The following is a 21,312-nucleotide window of genomic DNA, read 5'->3' on the forward strand; positions in this document are numbered from 1 at the left end:
GTGAGGCGACGAGATGCTGCCGTGCCAAGCAGCACCCTGGGGTGCCCCACAGGGTCACCCTGCACCCCAGGCAGGAGGGGAGGGTGCCCTGCAGCAGGGCTGAGCCTGGCTCCAGGCACTCCCCTCTACTTACTTTGGGTCCAGACAAGCCCTGGAAGAGAAGGACAAGACCAGGCTAAGAGGGAGGCAGGCAGGATCAAAGCCCCAGCCCAGGATAACTCCAGCAGGACATGGAGCGAACCCCAAATGTGCCGGGAGGGTGAAGGACTCACCGGCATCCCGGGGAAGCCGGGGTGTCCCCGTGGGCCAGGGGGCCCAGTGTTTCCCTGCAAAGACACCAGAGGAGGTCAGGGAACTGCATAGGGCATCCCCCAGCCCTATGTCCTTCTATAACCCAGCCCCTCCCCAGGTGGATTTTGCATGGAACTGAGATGAGTATTGGAGTGAATTATTCATTTTTCCTCCTGTTCCCATTACCTGCTGTCCCTTTGGTCCTGGCCTCCCAGGGACTCCATGGGGTCCTGGCTTGCCCTAGGAGATGTGGCAGAGTGTCACACAGGGTGACAAGGGACCAAAGGGAGGGAGGACAAGAGCAAAAACCTTCACGCACCTTAAAGCCATCATCCCCTTGCTGGCCCAGGTCACCTGTGGTGCCCGGTTCACCCTAGGAGAGAGTCAGGAGAGCTTTGGTGGTAAACAGGAGGGTAGAGACTTCTGTGGGACGCTTGCCTGGGTGGGGGGCTCTGCCCTGGGGGGTGGGCATAGGGAAACCTGCTCTAGTTATTCCATCAGCGGTATTTCATCAGGTAGGCAATGGAGGTTTTGCTTGCTGTCTGACCCTGGCAGGAGATACCTGCATGGGGACATTTCCCCAGGGCAAACATCTCCTGGCCTCCAGCAAATGGCTGGAAATAGGAAATTCCCAGTTACATCTGGCTGCAAAATTTCTGGAAAAAAGCCCTTTTGATTTGGTAGAATTACTGTACTGGTAGTGCTGGGGAAGGAGAAGGCGGGATGGAGCGTCTGCCTCCCCTGCTCAGCTGCAAAAGTGAAACTGAAAGTATTTTATCCCAGACAAAAAGAACATTCAAGAAAACCTCGGCAGTTCCCAGGAAACACTTCAAAAAAAAAAATAAAGAGAATTCCTTGTGTGCTGAAATCTGGTGGATCAGGGGAAGAAACCCGAACAGAGCAGCTGCCTGCAGCCTCCCCTCCGTCTGCTCTCCCAGGCTCTGGCCTTGCTAAACGCTCTGGACTTTAGCTTCTGCCATTACTCATTTAGCTTGCAATAAATTTAAAGCTTTATTTATTACCAGGGTTTAATTTTCCTGAAGGATGTGAGCAACTACCCGCCGCCAGGGACTGCTTGTCACTCTTATTTACAGCCTTGCGGCTGACGGATTGCACTGTGAGGACGTGCTTGGCTTCTCAGGCCAAGGTTGGATCCATCAGCTTATCAGTAACAGCACAGAGGAGGTATATGCCTCTGCTGCGTCAGCAACAATGCTGAGAGCAGGGGATTAAAAGACCGTACATGCTGCTGTTTGCAGCTCCAGGAGGATGGAGAGGCTGGAAAAGGACCTGGTTTTGGAGGAAGTCTAAAGGTCCCACCTCCCAGCACCTGGGGACAGAGTGGTCAGCCCCAGCGAAGGATGCTGCAGTGATCAGGGTTCAAGAAAAGGGGAATAAGTTATTGCATCCAGCAAATTAAATGCCAGCCTGTGCCTGGAATTCCCGCTGTGCCCAGGGCTCAAGTGCCCGGTGCATGTCACCTACCTTGTGCCCTTTCGGTCCAGGGTCTCCTTTCATGCCCTTTAGCCCTGGGATGCCCTACGGGAGAACGAGTGCAGCACCATATCACCTTGAGGCTGAGCAGCTCCCGTCAGCTCCCTGGCAAGGAGGGACCTTGCCACAGCCTAGGCTGCCACAAGGATTCTGAGAATTTCAGGCAGTTTTAGAAACTTTGAGCAATTTCTCATCAAATCTTTGATTTTTGCTTTTGGGAGGATCCCTCACAGCAAACACTGTTAAAAATGTGGCTCAGAACATCCCAGCTTTGTTTTATGAAGTTTCCAAGGCTGGGATTTATATTTTAAATAGAGAAAAAACAGTTTCCAGTAATTAAAAAAAAAAAAATTGCAATTTTTTTTAAGCCATGCTGGCTGCCGCAGTGCAGCCGGTCCCTCCAGCCATGGCAGTTCTCTGGGAACATGGGGACAGTCCTCTTCTGCAAGCGCTCAGCACTGCCAGGCATCAGTCACTTAACTGGAAGGGAAGAATTTGGCCTCTGTAACAACATATTGGAAAATATGTGATTTGCCTGACTGCACACGCACTGCTGGGGTGCTAATTTGGGAGAAGGCAAGATGAGATGGATGAATGATGGATGAAACACCTAGAAACTGCACTTGTTTTAAATGGGTCTCTGCTTCGGTTGTCTGCAGAGCTGGGTTGCACAGTGCCAAATAGGGAGCCAAATGCGGGGGCCAAATAGGGAGTACCAGCACCCTGAAACCTCCATGCTAATACTCACGTAGGGTCCTTGGGGGCCCTGGGGTCCTTCTGGCCCCTCGTCACCTGGGCAGCCCTGAAATGCAAAAGCGGGAGACCCTGGGTGGTGGGCACAGCTGTGTGAGAGCAAGGCAGGAGCGATGCCCCAGTGCCTCTTGCGGGGAAAGCAGCCCACAGGGGCTGGGGATGTGGGAGGCCCCCGCTCCTTGGGCTGGGGACATAGAACCCTCCAGCTATGTAATGCCCCTATATTGGCGTCTCCTTTCTATGCCACAAGCTCGGGCAGGTGGGAGCACCCCCCCCCACCCCCGCCTTGGGAGTGCCCTGAGGTGCCAGGGTGCTAAAGCAGCCCTCACCCCGGCAGGGCAAAGCTGACCTACCTTTGGTCCCCGGGGGCCTCTTGGTGGCCGGTGGCCCACCTTGCCTTGCTTGCCCTGGGAACAACAGATTAAAGACTCACAAGCAATTCAAGCCTGTTAAAGGCACTAAGCTGGCCGCCTTGCACCCCCCTCGCTGCCCACCCAGGGATGCTGAGCCCCCACTCTCCGCAAGACCTCTGCAGGCTCCGAGCATCAGCCCCGTGCCTCCTGCCACCCTCCGTAGGGACAATGGTGCCATTTACCCGTCTGCCAGTTTCTCCGGCGACCCCTTCTTCCCCTTCACTCCCCACATCGCCCTGGGGGAAGAAGAGAGGGGAGACTGAGTCACCAGCAGCCACATCCCAGACTGGGACTGGGGAAAAGGTGCTGCTGCCTGCGTGGAGATGGGGACACAACTTATCAGGTGCTGTGGGGCCCTGGAGTCGGACACCAAGGCCGGAGCTCACCAGTGAAAGGGAGGTCCCCTGTCCCTGCTCAAGGGCGCCTGACCCAGGATGGGGGCAGCCCTGTGGGGCTGGTGGGGCTGAGCTGGGGAGACCTGCCAGCCCCTCACCCAAAAACCAGCCCAGGCAGCCCAAGGGCATCTAATGGCTCTGTTTGCCAGGCACCAATGTGCAGTCACCTTACAGTGGGGAGAAGCAGGCCCCCGTGGGGCAATTCCCCCTGCTTTCTCTCCATGGACCACACTGGGGTTGACCAGCTCAGGCTCGGCCACCCCATGCCCAGTGGCTGGTCCCCCTTGGGTGCCACCCGCAGAGGAGGATTTCGTAGGTACCTTTTCTCCTTTGCGACCTTTCCGCCCTTTAGGACCGGCTTGTCCTGGAGGCCCCTAAAATCCCAAAGGAGAAGAAAACCCCTCCATAAGGATGCTGTGCCAGGGATGTCCCCTCCCAGCCTCCCTCCCTGCTCTCGTCACAGCATGCACAGGAGAATGCTCCAAGCTGAAGTCAGCATTTGAGGTCTTTGCCCCTCTCCAGACCATTCTGGGGAGAACAAGGCTGTGGGGGTGTTTCAGTGGGAGCAGGAGATGCTGCCCATGTGGGACCTTGCTGCAGCTGGGAGATCCCAGCATCCCACTGCCTGCGCCAGGGAGAACCAGTATGGCTCCATCCCACTCCTCACCGTTTGCCCCAGTTTTCCCGGCTGGCCCGGCTCCCCTTTCGCACCTGCCAGGCCCTAGGAAGGAAAACAAAAGTCAACCCAATTCTGAAAAATACACTCCAGGGTTATTCACCCAAATCCCAGGCAGGCTGTCAGAAGGGCACAGACCTGGGCTGTGAGAAAAGCCAGAGGTGGAGAAGGGGCAGCAGAGGAGCCCACTCACCTTGGTGCCGCTCAGCCCCATGGCTCCAGCTTTGCCCGGCGGCCCAAGACGACCCTGGGTTTATTTGGGGACAAAACACGAGGCTGGCATCAGATCTGGATTATTTGGGGGAAGGCAGGAGGGCAAGTACAAAGCCAGCTGCCTTGCCCTGGGGTCTGGACTGGGGTTGTTCCCCCAGGGACCTCCAGTGCGGAGCTGTGCCGGGGATTTGCCCGTCCCTGCGGCAGGAGGAGGAGTTACCTGCCGGCCTGGCTCTCCCTTGGCACCCACCGCTCCTCTGGATCCTTTCTGGCCGGCGTAGCCCCATAGCCCAGGGGCACCTGCTGGCCCCTGGGCCCCCGCTGCGCCCTGCAGTGCACACAGATGGGGCACCGGTTACACCCCAGCCCAGCCCCATCTGGAGCAGGGTCCGAGCAGCCGCCCTTCTACTACTTCAACCACACGGAGCGAGCGCTCTCGCTGTCTGCTTTGCAAATCCGCCCAGAGTTTATCCCGCATCCTGACCTCTCCTGGCAAAAGCAATCCCCTGAGTGAAGGACATGTCTTGCCTGGGCAGAGCGGCACTGCAACATGGGAAAACTGGGATGCAAATGGGATTTACCCCGCAGCCAAGTGCAGGGCATCAGTAACATATCTGTGGCTCTGTGCATGCCAGGACCACGACCATAAAACGCATCTCAGGGTAGCACAAGTGCTCCTGAGGACAGGACACCTGCAGGTTCAAAAGCAGAGGAGGGGGAACCAAATGCCCTGGAGGTACCCCAGGCAGACTCTGGCAGCCAAGCGTTAATTGCACAACAGCCGCAGCACTTCTGCACTGTTTTTAATAGCTCTATTAAAATGCCTTTATAGAGCTTTGGCTCTAGGGAAACCAAGGAAACAATGACTCAGTTACAAAGCCATTGGCAGGGCAGGACCCGGGAGACACAGCCCAGCACTCGGGCTGGCAGAGCTCGCTTTGTGGCCACCCACTGGGTGACACACAGCCCCAGCCCCTGCTGCTGTATCACAAGTTGCCACCAAATCTCTTCCCCAGGGAAGTTTTGCAGGGGCAGAGACAGTACTCACCACTGGACCGGGCTTGCCTCCATCTCCCTTGACTCCATCATCTCCAGTGAGTCCCTGTGGCCATGTTTGGGATTTAAAATAAGCCCATCACCACCATGTGCTTTGTGCTCAGGCCCTTTGCAGGTATTTTAAGCATCCTCTCCCTCGTACCACGTTCCTCTGGCCAAGGCACATGCCCAGGCAGCACCCGGGCACCACGTGGGAGTGAACATGAGTCAACAGCAGGAATGGGTCTTCCACAAGGCATCCCCTGGTTCCAGACTGAAATGGTCTGATTTTGGGGGTAGGGGCATGCAAGTACCTTTTGGGAGTCAGTGCCAAGATGTGAGGCATTAAAAACCCCTCCTCACTGCTGAGCCCCCTCACCTGGGCAGTTAAGGGGCAATAAATCTTTTGGCTTTGGTTTGTAGTGGAAATGGTGAAGCACTACGGAAGCCTTTGGCAGCTCCCAGCTCTACAAAATCCCTGGCATCAGTACCTCTAATCCTGCAGCACCAGCGGGTCCATCCATGCCTCGTGGCCCTGGATCTCCCTGGGGAAGAAGGGGAAACATTTCTGTCCCTGGAAAACCCCTTCCTTGCCTTGTTGACTTTGTATCTCAAGCAACAAGGCAGGGAGTGTCCCATGCAGGTCCCAGATCATCAGCCTGCCCAAGTCTGACCCAGCTCCTCCACCAAAGCCAGCCCCACCACGTCCCCTATCAGCCAGAGGCAGAAAGCAGAGCTTGGCAAGAGGCCAGAGAAGGGCATTTCATCCAGAGTTGAAGGGTTGGAGCCATCACCCCACCATACCTTCACTCCCTCGGGACCGTCAAGCCCAGGAGGACCTCGGAGGCCTGTCCCACCCTGTTCAGGGCACAAGCAAAGGAGCCCTAATGATTCAACCCTGCCCAGTGCTCCCAGTCACACACATGTTCCCCTGCCAGGTCCATGACCACCCAAAACAGAAGGAGGGACATGATCTGACTTACAAACCGTCCTCTGGCTCCAGCAGGTCCCGCAGCCCCCGTGACACCGACCTGGCCCTGGGACACAGAGGGAGATGTGCTCAGCAGGGTCCCAGCCTGGCCAAGGCGCAGGGGGCTGGAGTTTGGCCAGAGGCAGCATTAACCCAGACTGCCCGGCAAGTCCAAACTGTCCTTTTGTGCCAATAAGACTGAATTTTGGAGTCATGAGACACAAAACTCCCTTATTATGGAGATTTGCCAATTCCTAGTATTTTATGTGGCTCTTGGAGCCAAAGGTTCCCTGCCAGGGGTGAGCCCCCCTCCTCAGCACCCAGCACCCTAACCGCCAGCCTGCAGGGACACTGGGAGCCCAATGGGCTGAGGCAGCCCCCTTCTGTACTTGCCAGCCAACCTTCTTGGCCCTTCTCTCCTTTATGGCCTTTTTCTCCAATTTCCCCTGTAGCAGCTCCTGGGCCAGGCACTCCAGGAAGGCCCCTCGGGCCAGCATCACCCTGCTCAGGGATGGAGACAGAGGTGTCACCGGAGAAAGGAAAAAGGGATAGCACTTAAATGAGCTTCTGCACGGAGATGATGTGTTTCACCCTCTCACTGGGTGCCATAGTCAGGAGTTCACCCTAGGGTGCCCAGGAGAGGTGCTGATGCCAGGTCTCAGCCCCGGATCTCCAATGGTCCTCAGCCATGGGGGACACCCCTGGCCTGCTCCTGTGCCCACCATGCCAAACTGAACACTGGAGGCTGAGCAGGCTATGGGTGTCCCTGAGGTGCTGCAAGAAGGGACAGAGTTAGAGGTGCTCCTCACCTTCTGTCCCTGCGATCCTGGCTCACCCGAGTCTCCAGTATAACCAGTGTCACCCTGCCCAGAGGGAAAATATTGGCATCAGATGCAGTGGCTGCTCCCCAGACCCATCCCACTCGGGGTTAAAAGCTGAGCTCTGACTTCCATGGGCTTCTCCACCCTCCTCTGGCTGGGATTTTGGTGCTGGGTAAGAGATGGAGCTGCAGCCTTGCCTGTGCCAGGAGGTCACCCCCAGCCATGATCCACGCTAGCCCAAAGGTGAGTGAGAACAAACCATGGAGCACAGCCAAGCAACAGCTCCGCCAGCTAGGGCACCCCAAAGCACCATCCCCCTCCTCCCACGGGGCACCTCAGCTGGTCCGTGGGGAAGCCATAGCGCGGGCAGTTGTTCAGAGCCAGGGCAGTGGGTGGCACACCTTTCCCATCCCCACCCCCCTCCGCAGGCAGAGGACGCCGGCGGGCAGCAGTGACCACCGAGGTGCCAGCCACCACGCATACCTCCTTTCCGTGCTCCCCGGGCCTCCCCGGCGGTCCCTCTGGCCCATCGTCCCCTGGCTCCCCGGGCCCCCCTCTGATGCCTGGAGCTCCGCAGGTTCCTGCCTCTCCCTGGACAGGACAAAGATGACCAGGGTTATTCTTGGATGACTTTTCCAGCTGACCCTGGCTCTGCCCGCCGTCATTTCTCACCATAGAGCAGCGCCAGTTTTTCTGGTACCAGGCACCAAAGCTTTGAGGGTATCTGGCCGTACCACACCCAGCAACAGAAATCCCCAGGCACGAGGATGACAGAGGGGGGGATTTCAAAAAGCCCCATGTGGATTTAGGAGTCTGCCTGCCCCTGCAGCAACAGGGCCAGGCGAGCCCAGCACTGCCAGTGCTATTGCCTCCAGCGGGAACCAACCTGCTTGCCTTTGAGCCCCGGCTGACCCTCTGCTCCCGGTGGTCCTGGTGGTCCCTGGGAAGGAAACACACAGCCCAGCCCTAGTACCGCTCGTTTACACCACATCACTCAAAGCCTTCGGCTCAGCTAACTTGGACACAGCTTTAACCTTCTGGATTAGTTAAGGATCAACAACCACCTCCCTTCCCATCCCCGGAGAAGGCACGCAGGAGGAGGCAGGCTGGAGCAGCCCCAGCCGAGGGAAGGACAGGGTTCCCCAGTGGACGCACCTGCTCGCCATCCAGCCCGCTGACGCCGGCTTCCCCAGGATCTCCCACGTCACCCTGCCAGAGGACACACAGACATTAGGACAGGCAGCCGTGGTGGTCCTCCACACAGGTCCTCTGCACAGCCCGCTGCCCTGGCTCCTGCAGGAGGGCTTGCAAGGCTCTTCTCCCACCTTGCATCAGACATGTAAATCCCCATCCCACTGGGCAAAGCCAGTGGCCAAACCGGGAGGCGTGCTTGCACCTGCAGCCCAGGGGAGGAAAGCCCCGCTTTGGGCAAGCAGTGCGACCCCATGGCTCTCCCTGCCTGGGCAGGTAAAGACTCGTCTTCTCTGTCCTTACCTTCTCTCCTCTCATCCCCGGAGACCCTTCAGGTCCGTTTGGACCTTCCCGTCCCTGAAAACAAACAGTCCATATCAGCTGCAAGGCAATGCATTACCTCAGGAGGTCTTCGCAGCTCCCAGGTGTGGGTGGCAGGGGCTGGGTGGCCCCAGCACACCACGTCCCCATGGGCAGAGAAACCACTCGTGGCTTCTCAAGCTCCTTGCTCCAGCTTCCATTTTCCTTCTCTTCCTGCAGGTGCCTTTGGGACCTCTCTTAAAAGTGTTGCACCAGCAAAATTGCTGCACCAGGTCCTACCAGTAGAGGGCAAATGGCTGAGGCAGGAGGTTGTGCTGTGCATCAACTGAAGGAGCCACATCTGCACTCACCAGGTACCCAGGTGGGCCAGCAGCACCAGCCGCTCCAGGAGCCCCCATTTCTCCTGCCGAGCCAGGCTTCCCAGGGACACCGTCCAGCCCCCGCATGCCGGGAACACCCTGCAAGGCCAAAGGCCACTTAGGCACTCCAAAATGCAGCATGGGGCACAGCTCCAGGTAGGGCAACGCTGGCAGGAACTCTGTGCCAGAATTGGTTGGGCCACCACAGGGTCTGCAAGGTACCACCCCTGCCTGGTGGGTCCCAGTGCCTCATCACTGCGGGTACAGAAGGACACTGCTGTCCCCATACCCAGCTTGCCACCTCCCGGCTGCCCATGCAGGGCTTGGGTCATTCTCTGCCCCATGACCAACCCGGGGACAAAGCTGCCTCCAGAGTGGGCACCTCTCTTTCATCCCATCGGACATCACCCAACTTCAGCATCTCTGCAAGCTACAGCTCTCCCACTTACAGGCAGCCCTGGAAGCCCTCGAGGACCCGGGTCTCCCACTCTGCCCTGAAACAAAAAGGATGCTCAGCAGTGTGGTCATGGCAAGGAGGCACAGGGGACCCCGAGCAGGGTGAGGCTTCACTCAGAAAATCCCCATGTGCCCGGGCCACCTCAGTGGTGTCTGTGCAGCATCAGGAAAAAACCCAGCCAGCAACAGGTGGGATCAGGGTCCTGCCTGCTCCCACAAAGGGGTCTGGGATCCATGCTAAGGATCCCAGATCCATAGGTAGCACACGGTATATATTGCAGAGTATTGCACATCCACAGGGGACCGCAGCAGAGGGAGCAGAGCAAGCCAGGCACGGGGAGCACAGCGCGTCCCACCTGGGATCCGGGAGCACCTCGTGGACCGGGGGGACCTGGCAGAGCCTGGGGGAGGAGAGTGCCATCAGAGCTCTGAGCTATGCCCCTGACTGCTCCCCTCTCCCCACTTCAGCCCCTTAATGCTGGTGGCAAAGATTTCCCATTTTCCCATACCCAGCCCAGCAAAGGTGACTTGCTCAGTGCTTCTCCAGGGGGGCTGGAGCTGCCCAGGGTGGCAGCAAACAGCACTCACCTTGGGACCAGCTTTTCCTGGAAATCCCGGTGGGCCTTGGGCTCCCATTTCTCCCTGTTAGGAGGCAGGAAATATTTCCTTTCCCCTGTATGGTTTTAATGCAGTAACCTCTTAAGGGAAAAAAAAAAAAACCCCAACCAAGCCAACCCAAAACAACAGCCACCCAGCTTCCTGGCATCTTATAACAAGCCACAGGAGTTTGGGCAGACGAAATACTGGAGAATCACTAGTCCGCTCCAGCTGTCCCCGTCCTGCCACCCCTGCAACCTCCCTGGCATGGCTGATCGAGACTGTCGTGGACATCACCCAAACCCACCCATTGTGTTCAACAGCCCAACCCAAAATGTTTCTGAAGCCTGGATTCCCACCTCAGTGCATCCCCTCACTGCTGTGCTGGATTTCCCAGCCCTACCTTGTCACCCCTGTGTCCTGGCCTCCCGCGGTCGCCGGCAGATCCCGGGTAGCCCTGGAGAGAGCATGGCATTACGAGGGAGCTGGGGCCACCCGGAATTTCCAGGGTTTGGGGAGAAGGCGGCTGCTGAGGCTGAGCTCTTGCCCAGGGAAATGCAGGACCCTGGGGCACAGCAGGAGCCCTGGCAGGAGGGTGAGTGCCTGGATGGAGGCAGTACTGCTCCAGCAAGCCTCCCCCCAGCCCAGCCGCTGCCTGCGGGCAGGCAGGCAGCACCGTGCCCCTCTCCGCAGGCAGGTCTATCACTTACATAGGTGCCGACAGGTCCTTGCGGCCCCTCCAAGCCAGGTTTCCCAGGCAGCCCCTGCAAGACAAGTTGAGGGCATTAACGAACCTCTGCTCCTGGGATGCGGGCAAGCGTCTTCCCATCCTTGGTGTCCGCATCTGAACCCATGGGTTACCCCCTAGGTGTTCCCATGGCAGCCAAGAGCCTCTCAGGGCTGTTCACCACCATCACTGCTCCGACCAGCCCCCCTCAGCATGCTCATGGTCCCCCCAAGCCCCAGCTCTCACCTTTGGGCCCAGGGGACCTGGGTCTCCGTCAGGTCCAGGTTTTCCCACAGAGCCCTTCAGAAATATTTGGGAAGGAGGTGTCAGTCAAAAGGCTGAGTTGAGACAAGCCCCACTGAGCCACCACTGCTGCCTCTGTGGTCAGGGACTGGCATCACCTGGTCCAAACCAGATGGCTGGGGACAAGTTCTGCCACTGTGACCCATCCTGATGGTTCCTGTACACCAGCTGGCTGGATCTCCAGCAGGGTTGTCACTGGGGAAGGTGATGATAGTTGTTCTCAGGGTCACAACCAAGCCCAGCTGAGAGCAGGCTCTCAGGGAGGAGCTCTTCCAGCTGCAGGAGGTGCTCTGTGTCTCCATCCCAGTGGGCAAGGACATGGGACTATCTTCCCTGAACCTGTACCACCTGTTTCCACCTGGGCTGGAGCGAATGCTTCAATCCCCTGCCAGGGCCCAGGACCACACTGCTATTCAGCCACCCAGGTGTGAGGGGTACACCACAGAGACCCTGCTATCCTTGGGGAAGCTACAAAATCCCTTGGACAGGCTGATTCCCTGGAGAAATTATTCTGCTCTTCCCCAGCCCCAGCTATTTCTGCCACTGAGGCTTTTTTCTTTTAACAAGAAATGAAGATCAGGTCCTACAGAAGCCCTGATCCCCTGCTGGTTCCCAAATTGGGAAGGTCCCATATCCCCCACCAGTGGCACCAGTCCTGCTGACTTCCTACCTAAGAAAATGTAAAGTTCATGCAGAAGGAATATTTTTTTCTCCTTACTATTGATCCAGGAGGTCCTGTGTGTCCACGCCCCCCCTGCAAGCCGGCAAAACCCTGGAGGAAAAGGCAGAAGATGAGCGATGGAGGGAAGGCAGAAGTAGGAGGGATGGAGAGTCTCTCCCCTGGCAGCGCGTGGTCCAAGACCGACCCAACGCAGAGTGCGGCGCCCGGTGCCAGGCACAGGTGAATGGCTCAGCCTGTCTAAGACAGCGCTGGTGCTTCCCACTTCAAACCAGCTCTGTGGTTTCTCGTGGTTGAGGCACAGTGGTTTTGTGTATACATGCACACAACGCCCACATGTGCATCTATAGAGCACTGCGCTATGCTAACAGCAAACTCAGAGGTGCCCCTCTGATGCAGAGCCGAACATTTTTTTCATATTTTGTTTTGAGGAAAGCGCCAGATCTTGTTATCTTTTTCATTTCAGAGCAAAGATAAACAAATCAGTAATCCCGCAGAAGGGAAAACTTGCTGCCAGCCCAGGTCTTGCTGCTGGACCTGTTTTGGGTAGAAACCATTTTGCAATAGCACTGCCCAGTTCCCTCTCCTTCACCCTTCCGTGTGATTCTGAGCAGGTCTCTGCCTGCAGCCGCACCCAGAGGAGTGCCCTCCAGCTCCTCTCACTCCCTCAGGGCCACCCACCAGCTGCACCCCCTCCCATGGACATGCTTTTGGGGCACATCCCCAAGGGGGGAGAGCTGAGCAGAGGGGAAGAAGAATTGAAATCAGACAGCCATGCAGCTCTACTTACTGGTGGTCCCCTCTGGCCTGGGATGCCCACGGTCCCTGGGGGACCCTGCAGGACAAGGCAGGTGATGATGAGGATGGGGAGGCAGAGGCAGCATCTCCCATTCCCACCACGCCAACCCAGAGCCAGGTGATGCACATTGTGGTGAGGTCCAACATGGTGTCAGGGTCTTGACCAGCATGGCCATGGAGATGGCGGGGTTGGGAAGTCCCCCCCCCGTCGGGCTCAGGTTCTCCTTTCGATACAACCCACCACCCCAGCCCTCACCCGCAGTCAAGTACAGAGTGTAGGATGGGAACCTGTGTACCAGGCTTTCCTTCTGCGCCTTCTGCTCCCGGGATGCCCCGCGAGCCCTGGAAGGAAAGTTTTGTCTTAGAAAAGCAGAGTCTGGTGGCAGGGTGCCCCCATCAAGGGCTCATCCAGCCCCAGAGCCTCTCTCCAGTATTAAAAGGTGGCAAATCAGCAGTGGCATGGTCCCCAGGGTGCTCATCTGGTCTGTATTGAGTCATGGGTTCGTTAGTGCGCGTCTCATCCCTGCACAGCTCCTGCAGCTCCTCCCTGCTCCATCCCACCTTTGGAAGCAGTCACTGGGAAATAACATGAGTGTGGGAGGAAACCCGTTCCCACTGTGAACACCTCAACCATGTTTTTTCCCCTCTTGCCCCAGCTATTTATTCCCATCTCCTTCATCAAACACGACTCTGAATAAGAGAGGGTTTTTTTTAAAAAGTTGTTATTTCCTGAATTTTCTATGCTCAGGGTTAAGAGGGAATTTGTGGTGTCGGGCAGGTGGTTTGTTAAAACACTTCATGCAATGTGCAAAAGCCTGAGCTGCTCATGCCCAACTTATCCTATGCAAATTCCCAAGCAGAACCCAACCCTCCGATCCAGCCACATCCTGGGATGCTGCTCCCCGAGAGCTGCCTTCCCCATCCAAGCGCTGACGTCACCACGTGCCAGCACAGGGATGTGGGTCATCTGCTACTTACGGGCAGCCCAGGGACTCCGACCAGCCCACGCTGACCCACGCGGCCCTGGAAAACAGGAAGTGTCAAGTAAAGCATCCTTCTGCCAGCAATAAAGCTGCAGATTTGGAGGCAAGAGCTGGTGCCCAAAGATGCCATGGCCCAGCCCCAGCACATCCCAAGCCACCCAGCGAGGGGTCTCCAGGGTTGTTTCAATCTCCCACAGCCAAACATGCTCCAAGATTCAGCTACAAGTACCAGCACCCCATTAGTTACCCGGGCTCCCCGGGGTCCTGGGGTTCCCTTGGGGCCATCAGGTCCTCGGCCTCCCTAAAATTCACACAAAGGGAAACACAGTCATTTTAGACCACCCTGCAGGTACCCCCAGCCCCGCCGCCCCAGTGAGCACCGAGGGGACTCCTCCAGCCACCGTCGCATCAGCAGGTCGGCACGTGGCTGTAGCGGGTGTGGGGACGCCATGGATGGGGTGGGGGCCGGGGACCCTCCCCAGGGGGAGCATCGCAGTGCTGTGCCCCGGGTGCTGGCACCCAGCTGGAGGTCACGGACAGGGTGGGCCGCATCCTTGCGCATCTGTGCGAGGACAAGGGCAGCCCGTGGGGAACCGGGGCAAATGCAGAAGCTGACCTTGGGTCCCTCGCTGCTGTTCAGCCCTGCTGGGCCGATCTGGCCTTCTTCCCCCTGCCAGGAGAGAGGAGAGGAGTCAGCCAGGGCAAAGGCAGCCTCTGATCCTCTGTCTGCTTGCCCAGCCGTGGCAGCCACTGTCCCCCTGCCTTGTGTAGGGGAGAAACACAGGGAGCACGGCCAGAGGTAACATTAATTAAACAGCAATGTGACCTGGGGCACCAGCTGAGCTTTGGGCTAGGGCTGGGGGTCATCCCCCATCCCTCAGGTTTATAACACTGGCCAGAGGAAAAAAAAAAGCTCAGTGGGTTTGGTGTTGGCCCAAAGCAGCGCAGCTGAGCATTTCCATTTCCTGCTGATCAAATTAAAGGCGATTCAAAGGACTGATGTGCCAAGGCTCCTGCCTGCTCGGTTACAGCCCCAGCAGGACAGTCACAGCCTGGAGCCCAGCTCCAGACCGATGCCACGTGATGGCAGCGCTGCTTGGCTGAGTGGAAAAGGCACCGACTGGCAGCAAGATGAGTCGCGCTGCGTCTCCGTCTCTTGGGGAGGTGGGAGGATTCATTTCTCATCCTGAGGAGTGAATGTGAGAGCAGATCCAGACAGGCATCCCAAAAGCCCTCTGAGGGAGAGGGCATCACACTCAGGGGGATGCTGCAGAGCAGGAAGGTGGGTGGGAAAATATAATCCTCCCTTTTCCTGAGAAGCTGGAAACCACTAGAGAAAAGCCTGGCTTCAATGCCCGGGTAGAAATAATGATCTGCAGCTGGGTTTGTCCATCCTGGCAGCTCACTCTGAGCAGACACTGCAGGAAAAAGCACTCTAAAAATTGTGCCTTGTTTCTGTGGCTCCTTGAGCACTTCTGTGCTCAGCTCTTGGGAGCTGGCGAGGGTCAGGACCAGGCAGTCTAGCTGGTGAGAAGTGGGGCAGCCGGCTGGGCAACAGCAGCCGGAGCTGCCCGCACAGGCTCCAGGAGGCAGGCAGCCTGGCAGGAGTCGGAGATGAGCATCAGTTCAAGAGAGCTATCTGTGAGCCCTGTGCTCTCAAAATACCTGCGAAGGGTGCTGACCTGGAGCACAGACTCAGCAGGAGCCCTGCAAAGATGCTCAGGCAGAAGCGTCTCAGGAGGGCTGCCCTTGGACCTGCTGGAAACCCCCTGCCTAAAGCCGCCCTCTCCTCACATCGCTGAACCCACCAGCTAGTCTCAGGTCATCGATGGGGGACAGATGGAGAGGTCCCAAGCAGCTGGGTCAAAGCTCTGTTGGTGCCAAGTGCTAGGGGCACCTGTGACCCAGAGGATGGGGGCTTTGAGCAAAGCTCCCCGCAGCCCAGCAAGGGCCAGTGGTGCCGAGCAGCACTGATGAGATGCCGTTAGAAGGCTCCCTGAGCCTGCCCCAGCTCCCACAAGACAGGAAATACCAGCACTGCTGCTGGGTGGCCTTTTGGCTGGGGACAGCCCAGTGCCTTCAGCCTGCAGGAGGAGGAGGAGGCAGCACAGGGTGGCAGAAGTGCCCAGGAGGCTGGAAAGGAGCTGGGATTAGGCAGTGGGAGAGAGGGATCCTGCAAACCTGTGGTACCTGCACCAGTGGCAGTGCAACGTGTGTCTCTTGGGCAGGCACCAAGCCCATCGCCCAGGCTCAGGAGCAGGCAGGAGTGCTCACCCCGTGCAGGGTTGGGGCAAGACAGCCCTGCCCACACTGCCTGCATCCCTCAGGGCTGTCCCCTCCCCACGCCACCCAGCTCACGGCGCAACACCGGGCACGCGTGTATCCCACCACACCACACCCCAGACCACCTGTGGCACTTACGTCTGGTCCCTCAGGCCCTGCTGCTCCTCGGGGGCCAGGAAAGCCCTGCAAGCCAGCCTGGCCCCGAATCCCTGGGGGCCCTTTTGCTCCTTGTGCTCCATGTGAACCCTTGGAGGAATAAGACACAGCATGTCAATGGCAGGGCTTGCAAACAGGAGGAACAGCCATTGCCTGGGGCTCCCCCACCCACAGGCAGGAACCCCCTGGACAGCCCATCGCCTGCTGCCCTGGCTCTCTGCACACCCGGCCTTTGGCGTGAGGCCACTCCAGGTGAACACCCCGTGACACTCCTCCAAGAGCATCCCTGGGACAATATAACATTTTCACACAGCCAAAGCAAGGTGGAGCAGGGAAGGATGGATCAGGGTGACAGCATGGTGGGATCAAGCACAGCCTGAGCTACCTGGCTCTCACAGCCCCTGAAAGCAAATCCCCCTGGGTCCCTGGACATCCACGGAAACTCATCCATCAGCTGGAAAATGGCACATTTGAACAACAAAAGAGAAAGAAGCTTGAGGAATCCCCCTGCAAGCCTGGGTACATGGTACCTTGTCTCCTTTGGCTCCCAGGTCTCCCTTGGCTCCCCCTGGACCTCGACAGCCCTGCAAGAGCAGCAGAGGTGGAGGGTACACTTAGGAAACCATGTTATGCCACTCCTTGCAACAAAAGCATGCTGTGATCTGATTTTAGTGTCAAAGAAAGTTAGTTTTGTCCAATTTAGATCAGGGCTCTCCTCCCAAAGGGCTTTCGGAGCTGGGAGCAGGTACATGCTGGATCTGCTCCTCATGGCAGGGGTGCTCCAGAGCTTCTGGGTCCATCCACCAACAAACCATTAGTGCCCCCAGCACTTTGTGCCAATCCCACCCCCAGCTCCCTGGCAGGTAGGATGCCTGCAGCAGCTGGTGGTGGCATCCCAGCTGCACCATCCTGATGCCAGCACGATGCTGAGCACCTAGTCCATGTTACTGTGTCCCTTAACACATGCTAAAGCACTCCCACTTCCCTTGCTACCTCCCCAAAGCAGACAGTATTTTAGGACACACTGTTGTGGCTGAAAGCTCCTCTTATTACAGCAAGGCAAGCCCAAGCACAGCTCTGCCTTCCCAGAGGATTACATTTGCTACCTATTCAAACATCAAGTCCAAACACAGGCAAAGAACATGAAGCTGGTGCTTTGGGCAGCTATAACATGGCTCTTCTGCATCCTGAGCAAGGATGGGATGGGTGCCATAACTCACCCGCTCTCCTTGGGTGCCTTTTGAACCTGGCAGGCCAATATATCCCTTCAGAGAGAGACATAAAAGGCAAGTTAGGAAAAAAAAAAAAGAACCAACCACAAATGAAAATATCCCATGAACTCAGGGAGGCTGTCAACCCTCCCACGCTACAGGGATGGGAAGATGCTGATAAATAAGAGGGGCTGGTTCAGCTCTGCAGATTTGCTGCTGCTGATGCCATGGTGGGATTTGGTCCCCAGCAGGGAGCAGGGGATGCATAAGCTCTCCCAAGCCTGTCCCCAACCACACAGCAGCCCCCAGCACAAGGTTCTTGTTAGCCTCCAAAATGCACCACCCCCATCCCACCCTGCATCTCGCATCCCTTTGCAAGCAGCAGTTTTCAGCTATGCGTGTCAGGGTTTCAGCACATGAGAAGCAAATGCACCAGGGGCCGTGCTCAGCTGGGCGACCATGGGTCAGGCAGGAGGAAGGCCAGGCTGCCCCAGCCTCCTTACCCTTTGGAAAGTGTAGCTCAGCACCCAAACCCCTTGGGAAAAGGGGTGCACCTAATGCACCAAGTACGTATAGGCAGGATTGGGGCTGGGGCATCTCTGCTGATAAATCCATAGGAGACAAAAAAACATTAAGGTCCCTGCAAGTAGCTTTGGAGTCTGGAGATGAGGAGCGTAGCCATTGAGACATTGCCATCATCCCACCAGCCTTTGTACCACAAACACCAGGGGAAGCTGGGGATGGTGTGGGGGAGCAGGGCATTTGGGGGGCTGTGAGGCAGACTTACCCCAGGGCCCTCCTGTCCTGGCTGTCCCCTCAGCCCAGGGGCACCATCTGCACCCTGCAAGAGCAATGCTGGCATCAGCTCATGCTGTGCTGGGCAGAGAGCACCCAGCACCACCGTGTCCCCTCCCCAGGGCTGCCAGGGACATCCAGGCTTCGTTTGCGAGGTCTGCTGCAAATGCTGCCCTCTTCTCCCCTCCAAAACCAGGGGCAGGAACGCCTCAGCCCTCCTCTCAGGTCCCTCCAGGGAAAGCCCTCAAGCCCAGGCTGCATCCCCACAAAGATCAAAGCGAGCCAGCAAGAAGCTCTTACAGTGTCTCCTTTGGGACCAGAGGATCCCTCCATTCCAGCTGGACCCTGGGGAAAAGCAAAGATGGTGGGAGGTTTGGGGGAAGGGGGATACTGCTCACTGTCCCACCCTGCGGATGAGACCCCAGCCCATAAGAACCTCACCTGGCCCCCCAGGAGCTGCATGTTGCACCCCAGGAACCATGGGCCCATCAGCCCACCCTTCCCTTCGCTCCCCTGCCTGCATGTCCTGCCCACAGCGGGGGCTGCAGCCAGCAGCCCACCCATGGGACAGGGCCCATCCCACCCACCGCCACCTGCTCCTGGGTGGCCATAAAGACCTGTGAGGTCAAGCACTTCGTACCCATTGCAAAGCACACGGGGGACGAGTCCCCGCATCTCCTTGCTTGCTCAGCAACCGCATGGTGGGGGGACCCACGCCTCGGAGACACGGTGGGCTCCAAGGCAGGACAGCATCTGCTTACCTGCACGCCCCTGGGGCCGGCGGGGCCGCGTCTCCCCTGCAAGCCCTGCGGTCCCTGCAAAGCAGTGGGGGACGAGGAGCTGCTGTTAGAACCAAATCCCTGACCACATTGTGCAAAGCCTGCAGTACAAAACCTCTCCTGGGAAATATCATGCTGCTGAGGAGCTTCAGGGCTCCTTGCCACTGCAAGGGGTACAGAAATAATTCCCTCCCCTGTCTCTGCCTTTTTGCTGATTTTGGGGTGGGCTGAGATCACAGCCCAGCTGGAGGAGACCCCTCTGGTCTGGGTGACCCTCAGGACACACTCCCACCCTGGCACCCCCAGCAGCTGTCCCAAGACACCCCCATCACCGCAAGGTTTGCTCATCCCTTGGTACAGGCACATACCGTGGGGCCCCGGGGGCCGGGCAAGCCAGGAGGGCCCATTTCTCCCTGGGGAGAGAGTAGGGAGGGGAGGGGGTGAACATAGTGGCCAGAAATTCCCAAATAGCAAAGGAGGGGAACCTGGGCAGACCCACCTGAGAGCCATTGACGCCTCGGCATCCGACAGATCCCGGCTGGCCTGGCTCTCCCTGCGATACGAGAGCGCGCTTAGCTCTGCAGCCACATGCACCAAGATGGAGGAGATGGGATGGGATGGGGCCCCCAGGCATCTCCCATGACAGCAGAGGCAGCCCCAGGCTAGTGGGGATGCTGTAGGGGTTTTACTGGTGTGTGTGAGTCTTAACACCATTTGTCCTCTTGCATTCCAACCCCCCCCCCAGGAGGCTGCATTATAAGCAGACATTTCCTTTTCAGGTGTAAATCAACGCGAAGTATGAAACTGGGCAGGACATCGCGGCACATCCTGGCCTGCCGGTGGTGGTGCTGCCCTGCTCTTGCTGTGAGCCAGACAGCAGCAGCAGCTCTCCCAGCCCAGCCAGCGCCCGCATTTCAGTGGTGGTTTGAACCGAAAAATTGTGACTTACCGTGGGGCCAGCAGGGCCTGGGGGACCCACTGAGCCACCTTCTCCCTGGAGCAGGAGAGAAAGGATGCCATTTTTCTAGCCTGTTTTGCTTTGATGCTCTCCTTTTAGTCTTCACATCCCAAATTCCCCCTTTTTTTTTCACATCAAATACCAGCTACTTGATGTCCCTTCAAACAGCCAGTCGGCCAGCCCCTGGCTCCCCCACTCCCTTCATGTTGGAAAGTGCTTCCATTCACCACCACCAAAGCACTTCAATTTTCCTTTTAAATCCTCTGCAAACCCTTCCCTGGCTGGGATCCCTCCCAAAGATGTGGCAGCAGTTAAGCTATCAGTGTGCTGACAGCAGCATGGAAAAACCCAGGTGCTGTCAGGCTGGGATTCATCTCAGCTGAAGGTGGTCACCTAAAATAAACTGTGATGCAATGTGCTCTGCAAAAGCTCATTTTTCTTTATCACCAGCCAGGAGAATAAGCTGGGATGCAAATGTCTGTGTGAGGGATGTTGGAGGTGAGGGGAGGCTCCTGCCCACAACGTGCAGAGAGACAATGTGCCTGCTTGCTCTGGGCAATATTCCTGTTAATAAAAGCCACCTCCAGGACAAAGATACAGATGTAGTTTAGGCCCAGCTCTCAGGGAAAAAAGAAATAAACAAGGATTTTGTAAGAGCAAACCACAAAGCAGTGCCAGTGACCTGCAAAGCCCAAGTCCTCCCTCCCCTTTCCAGTGGGGAGCAGCAGGCTCCTGCACCTCTTCAGGGAAGGCTGGGGACACAGAGAAAGCAAAACCACTCACCTCCGGCCCCACGGGACCTTGGAAACCCATCACACCCTTCAGACCCGACATCCCCTGGGAGAGAAGCCCGGAGCAGCGTGTCAGCGAGGTGCCCACCCTGAGGTGCTCACCCCAAGGTGGCAACTGCCTTTGTCCCATCCCTTGCAGGAGGGTCAGGGAAAACAGAGACTACAAGGGCTTTGCTCAAAGCCAGGAGAATGTGGGCTGGAGCCAGGGATGGAGCTCACGGCCATCTCAGAGAAGCGAAGGGGTCAGCCCAGGGAAAGGGGTGGAGGGAAGGAGCAATCCCGGCACGGTAGGGCGCAAGACACCCCTGGCTTCCCCATTAACTCACGTGAAGCCCAGCAGGACCTGGCAGGCCATTTTCTCCCTTCAACCCCTGGAAAAGCCAAGAGCAGCCTGAGCGATGGAGGAGAGCATGACCTGGGGCTGGGGGGCCATGGCAGGGAAGGGGCAACCCCCTGCCTGACCCAGGCAGGGCTGTGAAGAGCAAGGACAGACACCCTTACCTTCACTCCCTTCTCTCCTTTCTCCCCAACCGGTCCAGGGTCACCCAAGAAACCCTGAAACGGGAACAACAAGGATGTGTGAGCCCCAGCTGGACCATCAGGAGCTAAAACATGGCTGCTGTGCCCCAAAGGACTGTCCGTGGGGTGCAGGGAGAAGGGGACCCTGGGCTAAATGAGGAAGCCCCAGAAGAAAAGCCTGGCTGCTTGTCCCCAGCATGGTGCCACCCCATTGCGGCTACTCTGCTCCCATGCCCCAAGCTAGTGTTGCACCATGGCACACGCGACGGTAACACGGAGGTGTCCCAGCGCCCTCAGGGCTGGGCCGGGGCTCTCCAGGGCAGCACTGCTCCGGGCGGCAGGGCC

General features: G+C 57.7%; 1 protein-coding gene across 2 annotated transcripts in view; it reads right to left on the minus strand.

Moving 5' to 3' along the window:
* The window catches only part of LOC135316232 (collagen alpha-1(I) chain-like), a 98,277-nt gene that overhangs the window by 2,820 nt on the left and 74,145 nt on the right, over positions 1-21,312 (minus strand). The window contains exons 16-62 of one of the 2 annotated variants that reach the window (XM_064468955.1): positions 20,950-21,003; positions 20,775-20,819; positions 20,441-20,494; positions 19,649-19,693; positions 19,199-19,252; positions 19,068-19,112; positions 18,682-18,735; positions 18,221-18,265; positions 17,913-17,966; positions 17,135-17,179; positions 16,445-16,498; positions 15,897-16,004; positions 14,092-14,145; positions 13,723-13,776; positions 13,471-13,515; positions 12,781-12,834; positions 12,485-12,529; positions 11,734-11,787; positions 10,959-11,012; positions 10,696-10,749; positions 10,389-10,442; positions 9,977-10,030; positions 9,745-9,789; positions 9,382-9,426; positions 8,924-9,031; positions 8,556-8,609; positions 8,217-8,270; positions 7,948-8,001; positions 7,545-7,652; positions 7,050-7,103; positions 6,634-6,741; positions 6,254-6,307; positions 6,075-6,128; positions 5,762-5,815; positions 5,284-5,337; positions 4,456-4,563; positions 4,216-4,269; positions 4,014-4,067; positions 3,667-3,720; positions 3,134-3,187; positions 2,892-2,945; positions 2,534-2,587; positions 1,777-1,830; positions 611-664; positions 478-531; positions 273-326; positions 134-151 (exon numbers count right to left, since the gene is read on the minus strand). In XM_064468955.1, the coding sequence (XP_064325025.1) occupies positions 134-151; positions 273-326; positions 478-531; positions 611-664; positions 1,777-1,830; positions 2,534-2,587; positions 2,892-2,945; positions 3,134-3,187; positions 3,667-3,720; positions 4,014-4,067; positions 4,216-4,269; positions 4,456-4,563; positions 5,284-5,337; positions 5,762-5,815; positions 6,075-6,128; positions 6,254-6,307; positions 6,634-6,741; positions 7,050-7,103; positions 7,545-7,652; positions 7,948-8,001; positions 8,217-8,270; positions 8,556-8,609; positions 8,924-9,031; positions 9,382-9,426; positions 9,745-9,789; positions 9,977-10,030; positions 10,389-10,442; positions 10,696-10,749; positions 10,959-11,012; positions 11,734-11,787; positions 12,485-12,529; positions 12,781-12,834; positions 13,471-13,515; positions 13,723-13,776; positions 14,092-14,145; positions 15,897-16,004; positions 16,445-16,498; positions 17,135-17,179; positions 17,913-17,966; positions 18,221-18,265; positions 18,682-18,735; positions 19,068-19,112; positions 19,199-19,252; positions 19,649-19,693; positions 20,441-20,494; positions 20,775-20,819; positions 20,950-21,003 (2,691 nt within the window). The remainder of the gene's footprint in view (positions 1-133; positions 152-272; positions 327-477; positions 532-610; positions 665-1,776; positions 1,831-2,533; positions 2,588-2,891; positions 2,946-3,133; positions 3,188-3,666; positions 3,721-4,013; positions 4,068-4,215; positions 4,270-4,455; positions 4,564-5,283; positions 5,338-5,761; positions 5,816-6,074; positions 6,129-6,253; positions 6,308-6,633; positions 6,742-7,049; positions 7,104-7,544; positions 7,653-7,947; positions 8,002-8,216; positions 8,271-8,555; positions 8,610-8,923; positions 9,032-9,381; positions 9,427-9,744; positions 9,790-9,976; positions 10,031-10,388; positions 10,443-10,695; positions 10,750-10,958; positions 11,013-11,733; positions 11,788-12,484; positions 12,530-12,780; positions 12,835-13,470; positions 13,516-13,722; positions 13,777-14,091; positions 14,146-15,896; positions 16,005-16,444; positions 16,499-17,134; positions 17,180-17,912; positions 17,967-18,220; positions 18,266-18,681; positions 18,736-19,067; positions 19,113-19,198; positions 19,253-19,648; positions 19,694-20,440; positions 20,495-20,774; positions 20,820-20,949; positions 21,004-21,312) is intronic. The other variant, XM_064468956.1, reaches the window with a different exon arrangement.

The sequence above is a fragment of the Phalacrocorax carbo genome, chromosome 18 (assembly GCF_963921805.1).
Source record: "Phalacrocorax carbo chromosome 18, bPhaCar2.1, whole genome shotgun sequence".
Taxonomy (NCBI): Eukaryota; Metazoa; Chordata; class Aves; order Suliformes; family Phalacrocoracidae; genus Phalacrocorax; species Phalacrocorax carbo.